This window comes from Callorhinchus milii, unplaced genomic scaffold (assembly GCF_018977255.1).
Source record: "Callorhinchus milii isolate IMCB2004 unplaced genomic scaffold, IMCB_Cmil_1.0 Scaffold32, whole genome shotgun sequence".
Taxonomy (NCBI): Eukaryota; Metazoa; Chordata; class Chondrichthyes; order Chimaeriformes; family Callorhinchidae; genus Callorhinchus; species Callorhinchus milii.
In genome coordinates, this window is record NW_024704773.1 from 3,505,495 (window position 1) to 3,521,276 (window position 15,782).

At 42.3% G+C, this 15,782-nt stretch overlaps 1 protein-coding gene across 1 annotated transcript in view; it reads left to right on the forward strand.

The window, feature by feature from the left end:
* The window catches only part of LOC103178047 (fibrillin-2), a 186,374-nt gene that overhangs the window by 150,131 nt on the left and 20,461 nt on the right, over positions 1-15,782 (forward strand). The window contains 15 exon segments of the mRNA XM_007892531.2: positions 2,115-2,186; positions 3,806-3,931; positions 4,752-4,877; positions 5,556-5,681; positions 7,034-7,150; positions 9,328-9,456; positions 9,556-9,675; positions 10,058-10,183; positions 10,549-10,701; positions 11,371-11,436; positions 11,949-12,074; positions 12,402-12,521; positions 13,460-13,582; positions 14,223-14,354; positions 15,366-15,491. Coding sequence (XP_007890722.2) covers positions 2,115-2,186; positions 3,806-3,931; positions 4,752-4,877; positions 5,556-5,681; positions 7,034-7,150; positions 9,328-9,456; positions 9,556-9,675; positions 10,058-10,183; positions 10,549-10,701; positions 11,371-11,436; positions 11,949-12,074; positions 12,402-12,521; positions 13,460-13,582; positions 14,223-14,354; positions 15,366-15,491 — 1,788 coding nt within the window.

A 15,782-nucleotide genomic window follows, 5' to 3' on the forward strand; every position in this document is an offset into this window, starting at 1 on the left:
GCCAGATGCTGATTGCGATCAATTGTTAACATCAGCAATTCGACTGGAAATGAAATAATACAGGTTTCAACTCTCCCTCGTCCAGTACTTTTTGAAATTTCCTCCTTTAAAGTCAGTAAAGTAAGTCTTCTTGCCACTCCCGACATTTGAAAAGTAAGTTAATCACAGGAAGGAGCCCTGATTTAACAGGAGTGAAATTGTTGATCACCTCAGACGAATAAAGTTTCTGTTGTATTGTCACTCTAGAGAATTAATTGTTGATTCAATGGGCAGCTAGTAACATAACAAAAGGAGAGTTAACATGCACAGCTCCACCTTGTTTTTAACATTCGTCCAAACTAAGGTGGAAGAGTCGGTGGTCTTTTCCACTCTTAAAAGTGATAAACTCATTATTCGAACCATCAAGCCCTATCTTTACACAGAGCACAGCCTCTCAATCTTAATTTTTTTTGGTCTGTTGGGTGTCTGACACATGCGGAAACCCATTACCATGCTTAAGAGCATCCAAACAAAACTGAGTTCCATGCATCCCACCTACACATGGAAGTTCCAGAGATATTTATTGGAATGGAATTTGCACTCTCTCCCTGGAGGGACGAATCCTGCTTACCTAATTCCGGAAAGTATTAGGCACAGGTTTGCAAAAACAAAGTTTAGGGACCCCAGAGTGTGCTCACCAGTTCTGGTCAGGCTCCACTGGCTCCCCATCACCAAACAGATCAACTTCAAGATCCTCACACTTGTGTTCAAATCCATTCACTCCCTGGCACCTCTCTACTTCTGCGACCTCCTCACTCCCCAAACAACCACCCGGCACCTCCGCTCAACTGGCACCGGCCTCCTGCTTGTCCCTTGCACCCTCCACTCCACCATTGGAGGTTGCGCATTCAGCCACTACATCCCGAAGTTCTAGAACACTCTCCCTCAATCCCTCCGCCTTGCCCCCTCTCTCCTCTTTTTCAAGTCCTGCCTGAAAACCTTCCTTTTCGACCGTGCTTACGGTCACCCCCGGCTCTGAGTCAAGCTCCGCCACTGTTAACTTAGAGGGCAATATATAAGTGCAAGTTTTTGTTATTGTCTTGCTAGGACCGTACCTGTACCTGTTAGGGTTTGACTTGCAGGATTGACGGGGCTGAGTGGAAAGAGTCCTTGCCTCCAGTAATTGATCAGCCCTTCCAAGTCCTGCTGATGACTGTGCTATCATCAGCAGTGCCCTGGAATACTGCGGACCTGCCTGGCTCAGGAACCGGACCACCAATAGTGCCACAGAGGGCTGGCTTGTTCTGACATTCTGTTGCCAAACAATACCTAATAATAATCCTTGCATTTAATATAGCACATTATCACATCTTCCAGACGTCTCAAAGCGCTTCACAGAATATACTGTGAATTGACTGTCAATTGTCCACAGCAGTGTCCCACAAACAGTCATGAATTGAGTGACCAAATTATTATTATTTTTTAAATTGTGAAGGGATTATTACCCCCGGAAAAGCGATCTGCCAATTGACTAAGAACCGGATTCCTACACTGCTAACTAAACAGAAGTGCGTAGAGTAAGGAAACTTGCTCAACGTTTCGCCCTGCCCGGGAATCGAACCCAGGTCTTCTCGCTTGCAAGGCGAGTGCTCTAACCAATATACTATAGTAGTTCACTCCAGTATACCTTAAGTCTTATATTGGAGTCTCACTTACTCATGCTCAGACATTGTTAACAACATAGGCTTTACTCGTACTGCAGTGTTAATGGCGTTTAAATACTGTAGAGGGTAGTGTAGGATACTGTAGACCATAGTCTGAGCTACTACCCAGTGTGACTGTGGAGATGGGTATGAGAGTTTAACAACAATAGCAAACTATAATAGCCTGAGTTTGTTCTCAGAGGAGTCACTTCTGAAACAAAGTGGTTTTGATTCACTTAGGATTGACACTGATGGGGGGTTGTAAATGGGAAGCAAAAATATTTCAATGGCTTTGGCCAGTATCTTGAAGGCCGAGACCGAAAATGCTTTTTGTAGAAGTGGTTTGTACTTTATAATAACAGTGTAGAATGCAATTAATCAATTAGTCAGGTTGAGCACTGCACTAAATTCTGATTCAATTCTATGTTCCAGCTGAATACCAGTTTCTGTGTGGTAATCAAGGCCCCGGCTTTACCATTGATATCCACACTGGAAAACCTGTTGGTAAGTAAAGAGATATACAATGCAGTTTACAATACAGTACAATTTTCGTACATTTATACAGCATCTTTCACTTTGGGAGAAAATCTCAAAGCATTTACACAGCTGTCTGCACAGCTGAGCCAGGTGAGGGGGGGTGGTCAGCTGAAGACAGTGAGTGGGGGGGGTGAAAGGTGATTGAAAATGCAGTCAAAGAGATAAGTCTTAAGGGGGACTTTAAAACTGGGAAGTTAAGGGTGAGTGGGAGGGACGAATCAGAGGGACTCAGGTTTTGCATGCTCCCTTCTGCTATATCTCATTTCCCTTTTGTTGCAAAGAAGGGGGATTCAAGAGACATCTAAACCATAAGATGCAGCGTTTGACACAAGATAAACAGAAGGGGAGGGGGAATGAATGAGAATCAAATGTCTTGGGAGCTTCTTACCCTTTTTCTTTTGCAATTTGAGGTTATGGCCTTCTTGAGAAGCATAATTGGCAAACATTTTGTTTGTTCTCTTACAAACAAAGCCTGCAATACTATAATTGCGATGATATCCCTTGCTTGTCTGTGGTAATCTTCTGATGATAGAGGTCTCCAGCTCCTTAGTTTTTCCTCCCTTCCTAAACAAAAATCAGTTTGCTGGAAACTTTTTCATGCTACTTTAATGTATTAATTTCAAATAAACTAGTACCAAGAAGACATTTTATATGTGAAAGTACAATAGGATTTAAAATATCCAGCATATTGTTGTATTTTTCAGTAATGCTTTGAATCAGTCCAGTTATCCCTGGTCCACATGACAATATCACCTTCTTCAAAGGAAGAAGACCCTTTTGCCCATCTGATCTCATCCCTTCAGAATGCCCATCCTGCAGTCCTTTCATCACAACATCACTTGCTTTTTTATGAGCCCAGTGCCCTGATCTACACCACCCTTCCAAGTAACTTGTTCCAGTTGTTAATTTTCATCTGGGTAAAGAAATACTTCCTGGTGTCTGTCCTGAAATTACCCTTTACAACCCTCATCCTGTGCTCTCTTGTTCTGCTTTCTTAGTTCATCCAAAAGTATTGTTCTGGGTTTAATTTTTCAATCCCATTTAAAATGTATATCTTCTATAAGGTTCCCTCTGAGACTTCTCTTATCAAGACTGAAGAGTCTAATTATTGCCCATGGATCCTTGTTGTGCTCATAATGACTGCCTTTAGGGCTTGGGCAGCCTTGTTTGTGACCAGAACTATGCACGAAGCAGATGTATTTTTCACTGTGATGGGTCATTATTGTTAATTCTCCTGTCAACGTGTTGTGGTTGAAACACACCTGTATTTATTTCAGTACAAATGCAGGAGCAGCAACTTGTATGTATATAGTACCCTTCAGAGCATTTTATTGAGAAGGTGTCAGACACTGAGCAGGAAGTGGAGGTGGGAGGTGACTTTAGGCACTGTTGAAGAGATAGGTTTTGAGGCAGCATTTGAAGAGACACAGAGGAGGGGCTGTGATGGAGGGTGTTCCAGAGGGTGGGACATAGTGCCTAAAGGTTTGGCTACCGATGGTGGGTCGGGGAAATCAGGACGGCCAGCAGGCCCGAATTCTGCGAGAGAAACAGGAGAGTGTAATGATTTCTGATTTCCCATCCCACAGATATCGATGAATGCAGAGAGATCCCAGGCATGTGTGCAAACGGAGTCTGCATCAATCAAATCGGTAGCTTCCGCTGCGAGTGCCCAATGGGCTTCAGCTACAATAACCTGCTTCTCATCTGTGAAGGTATCATCTCATTCACTGTACCATCTTACTGGAGAAGCTGGAAAGCTGGACAGTGCACAAATCAATTCTACACATCTGCATTTTGAATCTTATTGTGCCAAAGCACTCTTAAGAATCTTATACGTTTTAATTCTATTTATTAATTTCCTGCGCTCTGAGATGGAGCCAGGCTTTTCCCATACACAATTCATATAATTTTTTTTCAAAAGAAAGTTTCCCTCTTATTTGTACGCAGAAATGCAGATACTGTGAGCGATTCAAATAGTTGCAGATAGTCGTTACATAAAGTTTGGTACTGATTCTTTGAATTATCGGAATATAATGACACACAATAAAGAACTGATCTCATCTGGATCTAGTTCATTGAGGAGTCACGGGAATGACTGTGGGGTTTGTATATGCAGAATATTACAGTCAGTTTCAGAATGAAGAGCCCATCTTTGCGCCTTGAATGCAAACAGTTATGTAGAACTTTAGACATTTAAGGTTCTGTTCTCAGAGGTTTACTCCATTTAGAAAAAAACGCTTTGTTTTTCATTATGGTTTATATTTTAAAATTATATTCTTGCAATTGCGAATTATGAACTTTAAATTCTTTTGATGCGTAACAGACTATAAAATTATTTTTGTTATTATAAGCTGTTAAATCTTAAATATGTTTTCATAGCTGTTTCAAAAATATCTAATTTATCTTTCAGTGGTATTTCCTGTTATAAACTACAAATGGAAAATTACAGTTCCTAGCATGATAGATAATATCTCTTCACATCTTAAATTCTGTTGTACATCAAGTTGATGCGACTATTTTGCTTCATTTCAGATATTGATGAATGCAGTAACGGTGACAACCTTTGCCAACGCAATGCAGACTGTATTAACATTCCAGGCAGTTATCGCTGTGAATGTGCTGCTGGATACAGACTGGCACCCAACGGAGCTTGTATTGGTAAGAGACAGATTCTTCAAAGTAACAGGTTTTTGTGAACATCAAACCAATAGATTGTCAGCAGGTCTATGGAGTCTTGTGTCTCGGGGACAAGTGATTCTATACACTATAAGCTCCACTCAGGCTGTGAACACCTCAGCCCCAACTAATATTGCACTAAGTTTGCCCACAAATACACCTAGTTACATCACTTTACAGTATGTACTGTAGAAGCGCTTTGAGATATCTCATTGATCTAGACAATGAGAGATATCAACTGCAATTATTATTAGTAATTTTATTATTATTAAGCTTATTATTAATCAAAAGTGAGAGCCACAAATTTGTATGGGTTGGGCTTGATGGAATAAATGGCATGTCTTGTTTCATACTTTCTTATATTCTAAATACAATAATTCATCCTTAATTAGCTGGCATGGGATGAGCTGGCATGGGAACAAAAATAGTTTGGATAAAAGAGAGCCTGACATCTAAAGTTAATTTCACTCTTAATTTCTTAAATTCATTTTAAATTATCCCAACAAAGTTCATTGCTGGGAAAGAATGAAATCATTTCAATTATCACAAATAGAATTGAAAAGCAGCCAACATGCAAACATCTTTTTTTGATAACATAACAAAATGATGGAATTTGTGGTCCTCTGTTGTAAAGATTTGTTTTGATATGTTTGTCCTTAGATCGCAACGAGTGCCTGGAAATTCCAAATGTCTGCAGTCATGGAGAATGTATTGACATGAAAGGAGGCTATCGCTGTGTCTGCCACCATGGTTTCAAGCCAACTCCTGATCAGACCATGTGCATGGGTGAGTGAAGGCTTCAGTATTGAGTAGTTTAACTGCAATGCAGGTTAGGGTTCTCAGTGAGTAGCTCACACCCTTTAAATTGAGTGCGATCGTGCTATAATTTGCTTCACTATAAGAGAATTTGCTTATAACGTGGTTGCACTGTGGACTCATTTCATGGCTTAGGCAGACAACCATCCCCCTCGCTTCCCTCACACCTTTTTGAGCCAAAATGGCCAACTTCGGGGTCATTAGGTTGCCGTCAACAACGCTTTCCATTTTGCTGCACATGTACAAAGCGGCATGTGACATTAGTGACAACCTTATGCCTTGGACATTTTAACCTTCCCCACGAGAAAGCCAATTTCTGGATCATCAGGTCACCGTTACATCATTTCCTGATTTTCAGTTATATACAGCAAACGTGCAGTGACCTGATGACCTTGAAGTCAGCCATTTTTTTCTTTTAGTGTGGGAGCCAGAATGCGCTCAGAGAGTGAATTGTCCAGCTGCACACATGCACATCAAGTTCACGTGGAGTCTTGTAGTTTAGTGGTTAGAGCACTCGCCTCGTAAACAAGAGAACCTGGGTTCAATTCCTGGGTAGGGCGAAATGTTAGGAAAGTTTACTTCTGCCACACGCCTCTGTTTACCTAGCTGTAAGTAGGAATCTGATTGTTACTCAATTGGCGGATCACTTTTTCAGGGGTAATAATCCCTTAAAAAAAAATTGGGTCACTCAACCCTCGACTGTTTGTGGGACACTGCTGTGCTTAATTGGCTGCCACATTTCACTCACAAAATATACAGTCAATTCACTTTACAGTATATTCCGTGAACCGCTTTGTGTTGAGACGTACCGAAGACCCGATGAGGTGCTATATCTGATGCAAGGATTATTATTATCAAACCCGTTATCACGCCTCTTTCACGATTTTATGGATCCTAAACACCCTGTTATAATGGGAGGGATTCCACTGCTTGCCTGAATTACAAATGTATAATCAGCCAGTCAGTGCACAAGCGCCTAGTTGCAACAACATACGGCTAGTTGGAGACTTAAGTAAACAAAACGAAAATACATAACATAAACATTAATTTGAGTACAGGGTCAAATGTAATTAGAAAACAAACAATGCACCAGCCTTCCATACCACACAAGTAGTTCTATAAAGAGATGGATACTGTGCAACCAAGCTAAACCAACTCGACTTGCACACTTCAAGTGCATGAGAACATAGGAATGTACCGGGCTGGAAAAGGTATTGAGGACCATGTGGACAGCCCTACCATTTGCATTGCTTGTAATGATCTGTAGTTTCTTGCTGTCTCTCCTGGAGCAAATGTTAAGCAAAATCTTCTTGTTTTAACAGATATTGATGAATGTGAACAGCAGCCTTGTGGAAATGGAACATGCAAAAATACCGTGGGATCATACAACTGCGTTTGCTTCCCAGGATTTGAGCTGACTCACAACAATGACTGTGTGGGTGAGTGACACACCCAACAAAACTGAAGCCATCTCAAAGTCACTATCATAGAATCATAGAATCATAGAATTGTACAGCGCAAAAAGAGGCCATTCGGCCCATCGAGTCTGTGCCGGCTCTTATCAAATGAAAGGATTATTATATTATTATAACACAGCCTCCTATCTTTGAAACATCACCAGCTTACATCCCTATCCCGCCAATGCTATAGAAAGATCATGAAAGAATGTCTTCCTAAGACTAGGTTTCTCCCAACATAATCCTCATCAGTCTCCCTAGTTACACCCTCCATAAAGTCGAGTTATTTGAAAACACAGCAACTCTGATCTTCAAACTAAGGAGAGGAAGGAACAAGCAGTAGGAGACAGTCACAAGAATGATGGGCGGGGGAATGGGGCTGGAGGAGATTACAAAGGAAGGATGGACAAGATCATGAAAGAATTTCAAGATCAATATGAAGAACTTGCTGTTACGCTAGTGGAAGCCAATGGAGCCCAGCAAGGATGGGGTAATGGCTTTGTAGAGCATGATATCACAGTGAGAATTGGGTAAGAATATGGAGGCATTTGAAAGTTGAAACAAGGATGTTAAAGTCAATCTGCTGGGAATTAGGAGGCAGTGCGGCTTGGCAAGGCTGAGAGTGATGGAAATGGAGCAATTTAAAGTTGTTTCTTATTTGGCTTTGGGAGTAACCACTCAATCCTCATCCACCGCCTCTCCTCTCACCTCAACCTTCACGGCCCTGTCCTTGACTGGTTCAGATCGTACCTTTCACACCACCTCCACTTCATCTCCACAAACGGTTTCTCCTCTAGCTCCCGCACCTTCTTGTCCACGTTCCTCAGGGCTCTGTCCTTGGTCCCCTCCTCTTCACTATCTATATGTGGTCAACTTCACATGTATGCGGATGCCACCCAACTGTACCTCTCTGCCTCCACCCTTGACTCCAGGACCACTGCTGTGCTGACAGAATGTCTGTCAGACATCAAGTCCTGGATGAGAGCTAACTTTCTTCAGTTGAATCTCAACAAGATCGAGGGCCTCCTGATTGGCTCCTATCAGCGGCTCCTCACCTCAGGCACTGACAGCATCACCAGCCATGGATGCACATTCCACTTTACCAAGCCAGTCTGGAACTTTGGCATCCTGTTTGACACTCAGCCATCCTTTGTACACTACAACCATGCCATCACCCGCTCTGCTTTCCCCCACCTCCACAGCATCACCCAGTTCTACCACTGTCTTACACCGCAGGCGCCGAAACCCTCATACACGCATTCATAACATCCAGGCTTGACTATGCAAACTCCCTGCTTGTCGGCCTCCCCAACTCCTTCCTCCATAGGCTGCAGATCATCTGTAGCCTGTGTCATCTCCCGCACCAGGGTCCGTGATCCTATCACCCCCATCCTTGCCTGACTCCAATTGCTACCCATCACACAGAGGAGACGGTTATTGATCATGGTCCTCACCTTCAAAGCCCGTCATGGCCTTGCTCCCATCTACCTCTGCAACCTCCTACCATCTTGCCTCTCCCTCCACTCAGCGGACTCCGGCCTTCTTCATGTACCCTGCCTCACCTGCCCCACAATTGGCGGGTAGGCCTTCTGTCACTCTGCCCCACCCTCTGGAACTCCATCCCGCAGTCCCTCCACCTCACCCCCTCCCTTGCCTCCTTCAAGGCCCATTTCAAGACCGTTCTCTTCGCCCATACATTTGATCGCCCTGCCCTCCACTCTCCCCGATCCTCAGCTCAGGTCTGAAACACTGACTGTCCAGCTCCTTGGGACGTCCTCCTGATGTGAAAGGCGCTATACAAATGTAATGTTGTTGTTGTTGTTTGTCTGGAAGTTGAATTATATGAGAGGGATTTTTTAATAGGTGATGGAGTAGGTTTGTGGAGTTCAGGGAAGGAGCAGGCTTGACGGGCCGACTTGCTTTTCACAGTGTGAGGGGGAGCAGAGAGAGGAGAACTTTACTCTGCAAAGAGCAGTGCACCTACTCTAAGAGCGATTGGTGACCAAGATTTCCACTTCTCAGCTCAAGCATCCCTCACTTTAATAAGCAACAGGAGAAAAATAAATTGATTTAACACAATTTAGTAATTATCTGGTAAACGAGAAGGACTCTGCAGTGAATTCTCAATCATGGCATTCTTTGCTTCCCATCTCTTCCAGATATCCATGAGTGCATTACTCTCTTCGGTCAAATTTGTAGGAATGGCCAATGCTTCAACACAATTGGCTCATTTGATTGCCTGTGTCAGGAAGGATATGAGCTTACACCAGACTCCAAGAACTGTGTCGGTGAGTGAAACTCATATTGTAAAGTTGCAAGTAATTTTTGTTCGGACTTGCTTCAAGCCTTACAAATGTAATATACTCGTGTTTTGTTTTCCTGCAAAGATATCAACGAATGTGTCCTGTTTCCTGGAACGTGCTCCCCTGGAACTTGCCAGAACCTCGACGGAGCGTACAGGTGCATCTGTCCCCCAGGATACCAGCTGCAAAATGAAAACTGTGTTGGTAAGGATTGCTCAATGCTTTGTACACTTAGATAGCTCCACCAATTAGAAACTTGAAGTTAACCATCCAATACTGAACAAATTATTGCAAATATGCAACTAGATTTATTAATTTATGTTGAGCATCAAATCTGTGGACAGTCACTAACAGAGTAACCTCAGTTGTTTGCCCTGGATTTTCTGTTCCCTCTTGTCCAGTGATAGACTAGATCCAACAAACAGCATGGGAATGAGGGCTCTTCTTAAATCTTATTCTCTCCATAGTCATTTCTCTGTCCTGAGGTCTGTCTTCTGCTCTTTTGTGAATCTTTTCAAAGTACTGAGCGCAGTCTGAAAAGCTGGTGCAATCACTCAAGTTATTCTCGTCTCTCCCATTTTGGCAGATATAAATGAGTGTGAAGATGACCCCAATATCTGCCTCTTTGGCTCGTGCGAGAATACTGCTGGCAGCTTCCAATGCGTGTGCCCAGTGGGCTTTATCCTGTCGGAGAACAGACGCAGGTGTTTTGGTAAGAACATAGTGCTGAATATTCAATATTTCAAACCCTAACTGGGAGCGTATCATTATAGTGAATTAACAGCATTGAACTATTTGTGATTAATAAATAATATATAAATATACAGTCAATTCACTTTACTATATATTCTATGAAGCTCTTTGAGACTTCTCAACGACCTGATAAGGCACCATATCAAATGCAAGGATTATTATTATTTTTAATATTGTAGTAGGTAAATCAGATGATTTAGTGGCTTTACCGCAAAGTGTTGTACTGCAAAGATTCATCGCCTTCTGTTTATTTTTGGTATGTGGAAGCGTGGCTTCCTATGAGGGTGTACTGACAGTGACAGTGTTCTCCTCGGTGTCCCCCAGATACACGGCAGAGCTTCTGCTACACCAAGTTTGTGAATGGAAAGTGCTCGGTGCCAAAAGCTTTCAATACAACCAAAGCCAAGTGCTGCTGCAGCAAGATGCCTGGAGAGGGCTGGGGCTCCCCCTGCGAGCTCTGCCCGACTGATGGAGAAGGTAATGCTCACTCAGATTGCAGCGAAACCAACTGAGCTGCTCAAATCAGATAGACTCACATCAAAACCCCAACGGATTCAAAGAAATTGAAGCCCCAGCAGTTTCCATTTCCTGCAGGATAACTGGCTCAAGTAACAGTGGTTACTGTGATCTAATGGCAATGCGGGTCAGGCCATCAATGTATTTAAGAGTAAACTTGATTCATACATGAGGGAGAAAGGAATAAGAAGATATGTATAAGTGAGGGGAGTATGGGGGTGGGGTGGCTTGTGTGGAGTGCCAAACACAGGCTGAATTTTGAGCTGAATGGCCTGTGTGAAACTAAAGGTCATGTTCATCTTGTCACTGTGTAGACTGGAGGACATCTCTTTGTGCTAAGATAATGCTTTAATTCTGAAGTTAGTGGTGTGTCAGTGGAGTTAATGTTCTCATCCAAGATTCCTGTTCTTGTGAACCTGTTCCAATTCCTAGTTGCAATAGTGATTTTGAGGAAAAGGCAGGAAATTGAGATTAGGATAAATTGCTTCGTTGAATGAGCAAGATCCAACTGGCAAGAATAGAAATGGTCAGAGGGCTTTGTACAATTCTGTGGTTTACATATTAATATATCACCAGACTGCAAAACATTTGTGACCATTTTCAATTGAATATGTGTCTTTTCTCTTACAGTTGCTTTCCAGGATCTGTGCCCATATGGCCACGGTACCATCATTAGCTACGGAGAGTCTCGTGAAGGTAATGGACAGTTTGTATGTGAACTTTGATGCATTGTTGAAGCTCAACTGCTTTCTCAATTACCTGCAAATTGTAAAACACAGATATACTGCATCAGATGCGACTACACTGTACGAGTGTGACTGCACCTCATCAGGTGTAACTGCACCCCATCAGGTGTGACTGCATCCTATCAGGTATTTGCCTACAAAATTCACAGTCACTACACTTCACAGTGTATGCTGTGAAAATCCTGAAAAGTCCTCCTGATGTGAAAGGCACTATATCAAATGTAAGGATAATTATTATTATTGCTGTTACTGCAGTATTTGGAGCATATTTAACTAGTTTGATAAGAATTACACAAAACAATGGTGGAAGGTTAGGTTGAGCAAATCTGCATAAACCAGGTCATGTTAACAGGACAACAGACATCATGAATGTTCCCCTTTTATATTCACGTGGACTGAAGTGCAAGTTCTCAGGCTTCTGACTCTTATTTTGAGTGGATGTCTTTATTTTACATTCTCTAGATGTGAACGAATGTCAGGATAACCCTGGCATCTGTTTAAATGGCCACTGCATCAACATGGATGGATCCTTCCGCTGTGAGTGCCCAATGGGATACAGCCTGGATTACAGTGGAATCAACTGTACCGGTAGGAAACCATTCTTGATCACTAGATAGAGGACACGTGTACCTAGGTCTGCTTATTACTGTAACAGTAGAGCTTTGAACTGTATAGTCATTCATTGTTACGTGAATATTAGTAATATTCCGGTATATTTGTACTATTAACTATAATTCGGCATATTGCAAATCAATGTTTCTCGTAACATTTTATATTTTTCCTAGTTCTTGTTGGAATGTTGATTCATATTATCCCAACGCTATAGTGTCACAGGGCTGTTTGAAAGCATTACAGTTGCATGGCAAGATGCATTCCCTCAGAAAATCATTGTTTGTTACTTTTCCTGTAACCCAGACACTGACGAATGTGGCATCGGGAACCCCTGTGGCAATGGGACTTGTACCAATGTGATTGGTGGATTTGAGTGCAGTTGCGACGAAGGATTTGAACCAGGTCCAATGATGACTTGTGAAGGTAAGCAGTGACTTCCACATAGTTTTGTTCCTTTGAGAAAGGATTTGCAGATCTAGAGCCATTATTTTTAAGCCTTTCCCCTCCTTTAAATATTCTGTTCCCTTATTTTATATATATAGTCCACTGCCTTCCAGCAGTATGAATTTGTTTATTGTAATAAGCCTAAACTACAAATCTGTATGCAACACCTAAATGCAATTTTAATTAAAATTCAGAACTCCTATGATAGTCCATTGGGTTAAAAGAACTACCAAATACCTGGCCTTACAGACTAGACAACACGGATTGGAATTCTGGATTGTGTTGACTTAGCTGATCTCAGTCGAGGCACCAGCTGGTGGCTACAATTGGCCTCAACATTACTGGTTTAGGGAATTAAATAATAGCCAGGGACTGACCTTTTCTTGGTTTGGGTCACATTTGTGTGCACTGAAGTCCACTTGCTGTCTATGCCAGTGGCTTCGTGATTTTATCCAGCAAGTGGGTGAGCCATTAAGACCAGGAAAAGTCTAGGTTCAATCTCTGATGTGCGTGTGCCTTAGTATCCTGGGCTAGGAAGAGGAAACCAACTACAATTCCTCAACACTGTGCAGCCTATGGACTTCTACTGGAAATTGTGTGTGTGTTGTGTGTACAGGCTAACAGACATCTGCTAACTTGAGTCCTGCAGTTGGCTAACCTGCCAACACTCACTGTCAAGAGGAATGTGAGTTTAGATGGTGTTTTAATTATTGATTGTTTGCTACAACCAGACTGTCAATGAGCAGTTTGTGATTTTTAGCACTCTTGAGACGCTACCCCATGTGAAGGGCGCTATATAAATGCAAGTTGTTGTTGATTACGATCAGCATACAACAATCTGAGCGATATTAAAAAAATCATAAACAGTAACGCTTTTGCTGTCCTACTTTCTGATGTCGTCTTTCTTTACGCTTCAGACATCAACGAGTGCTCCCAGAACCCCCTGCTGTGTGCATTCCGCTGCATTAACACCTACGGTTCTTATGAGTGCATGTGTCCCACCGGTTATGCTCTGAGAGAGGACAAGAAGATGTGCAGAGGTAAGCAGAGAGCAAAGGATTTTTCAATGGTAACACACAAGCCTCACACAGAATATGGCCGCAAGAGACAACATGTTGGGTGGCAGGGATTTCATGCATAAAACATTGGCCTACTCTCTGCCAGAGCAGAGCATCCTACATCTATTAGCTCTCACGTTCCAGATCGACATCTATAATGCAGTGCACATGCTTCCAAGTTGTATGTATGCTTAAGCATTTCCTTTTGAACAGGGATTTTTTTTTCCAACCACAAGTCTTATTAATACCAACATGCCCGCAATCAGATTGGCCCCTGCATCCTATAAATGGCAAGTACTCATGATATGTACTTCCCCGTAAACCGCTTTGCGACATTTCAGCATGAATTACACTACATCAAATACAAGGATTATTATTATAAATCTTTTTCAGTGTCTGCCTTTAGAAGCATAGAGTCCAAAAACAATGTAACTTTATCTCTTTTTAAAAAATGACAAAGGTGCGACATCTCCATCTGTTTGCAATAAAACATTTTGTGTGTATCCCGGTGAGCACATTGAAATTAAATATATACATTCTGCTCTAAACTACACCCACATTAGCTGGTGCAGGTTGCTATCTGGAGTTTTATAACCCTACCTTACATATTGTTTAATCACAGACCTCGATGAGTGTTCGCAAGGTCTCCATGACTGTGAATCCAGAGGCATGATGTGCAAGAACCTGATTGGGACTTTTATGTGTATCTGCCCACCTGGCATGGTGCGCAGGCCCGATGGAGAAGGATGCATGGGTAAGTTCTTTATAACTGATTACAAAAAAGCAAAATATACAATAAAGGTTGAGCCATGCCATACGAGGGCTTAATTTACATCAAAGCCTCGCAAAGATCGAAACTTACTTCCAAGAGAATTTATGGTACCAGCAATGATTATTGATTGTTATCGTCCTGATGACTCTAAATCTCCCTGATCTTGCTCTCTGTTCCCAAATGTGTGTATCTCTCTCTGTTCCCGAACTCTCAGAGTGCTCAATTTAATTTAAAGCATGGTTAGGCCATATGATCTGAAATATCCCAGCTTCCACAGTATATTAATTCTCAACATTGACACAGCACAGCATGTGATTCCCACCTTTGACATATTACAACCCAATAACAAGAGCAGCTTGCATTTATATAGCACCCTTCACAGGGGTAGCATCTCAGAAAGCTTAAACACAGCATGTGATTCCCACCTTTAACATATCAAAACACAGCATGTGGTTCCTACCACTGACATCACAACACAATAACAACAACAACTTGCTTTTATATAGTGTCTCAGGAAGCTTAAACACAGCATGTGATTTCCACATTGACATACCACAGCACAGCATGTGATTTAATTGAGGAATCTTTTAAATGTGATGCAACCAGCACTTTAAAAACCTGAAAGCCCATAACGATACTTAGTGAAGATCTGCATGTGCTACTTAGTTGCACACCTACACCAACACATTTACATTTATGCACACTTTCACATTGGGAGGATGTCCTGAGACAGTCCTAGACAGTCCAAGGTTTGCATCTGAGATGGGGGTGGGAGTCAAGGGGAGTGGAAGTGGGGAAGGGGGGAAGATGATGGAAAGCACGGACATAACTCTAGTCAGACCTGGGAGAGAGTGATTGGAAACAGGAAGAATACATTCTCTCTCTCTCTCTTTAAACATGGATATGATTTTGGGATTGAGTTTGGTGGATGCATATTTTGTTTTCCCCTTTCTATGATCATCACCGAATCCTCGTTCTCTCGCTCAATCCTAGATGAGAACGAATGCCGCAGCAAACCCGGCATCTGTGAAAACGGTCGTTGCCTCAACATTGTCGGCAGCTACAAATGTGACTGCAACGACGGATTCCGAGCGACTCCCACGGGGACGGAATGTATCGGTAAGCTCAGCGCATTCGGGAAGCTGTGTTCAGCTCGAGATAAATGTACTGAGACAGACAGCCCAGATCTGTTTAGGAGTAAAGAATTTGTCCACTCCTGTCACTTACACTGGAGCTCTAGTACTCTCTAACCCAAATTCAGGCACTTTTAACTCAGCTGTGCCCTACACATCTATTTCTGGAAAGGTAAGTCCTGTAGAGGAATCACTCATGGGAAAGAGATACATGCATCCCACTGTAGCTTTATTTACTTTAACTTGTGTAAGAGCCTTAGATCAATTCAATTCACTT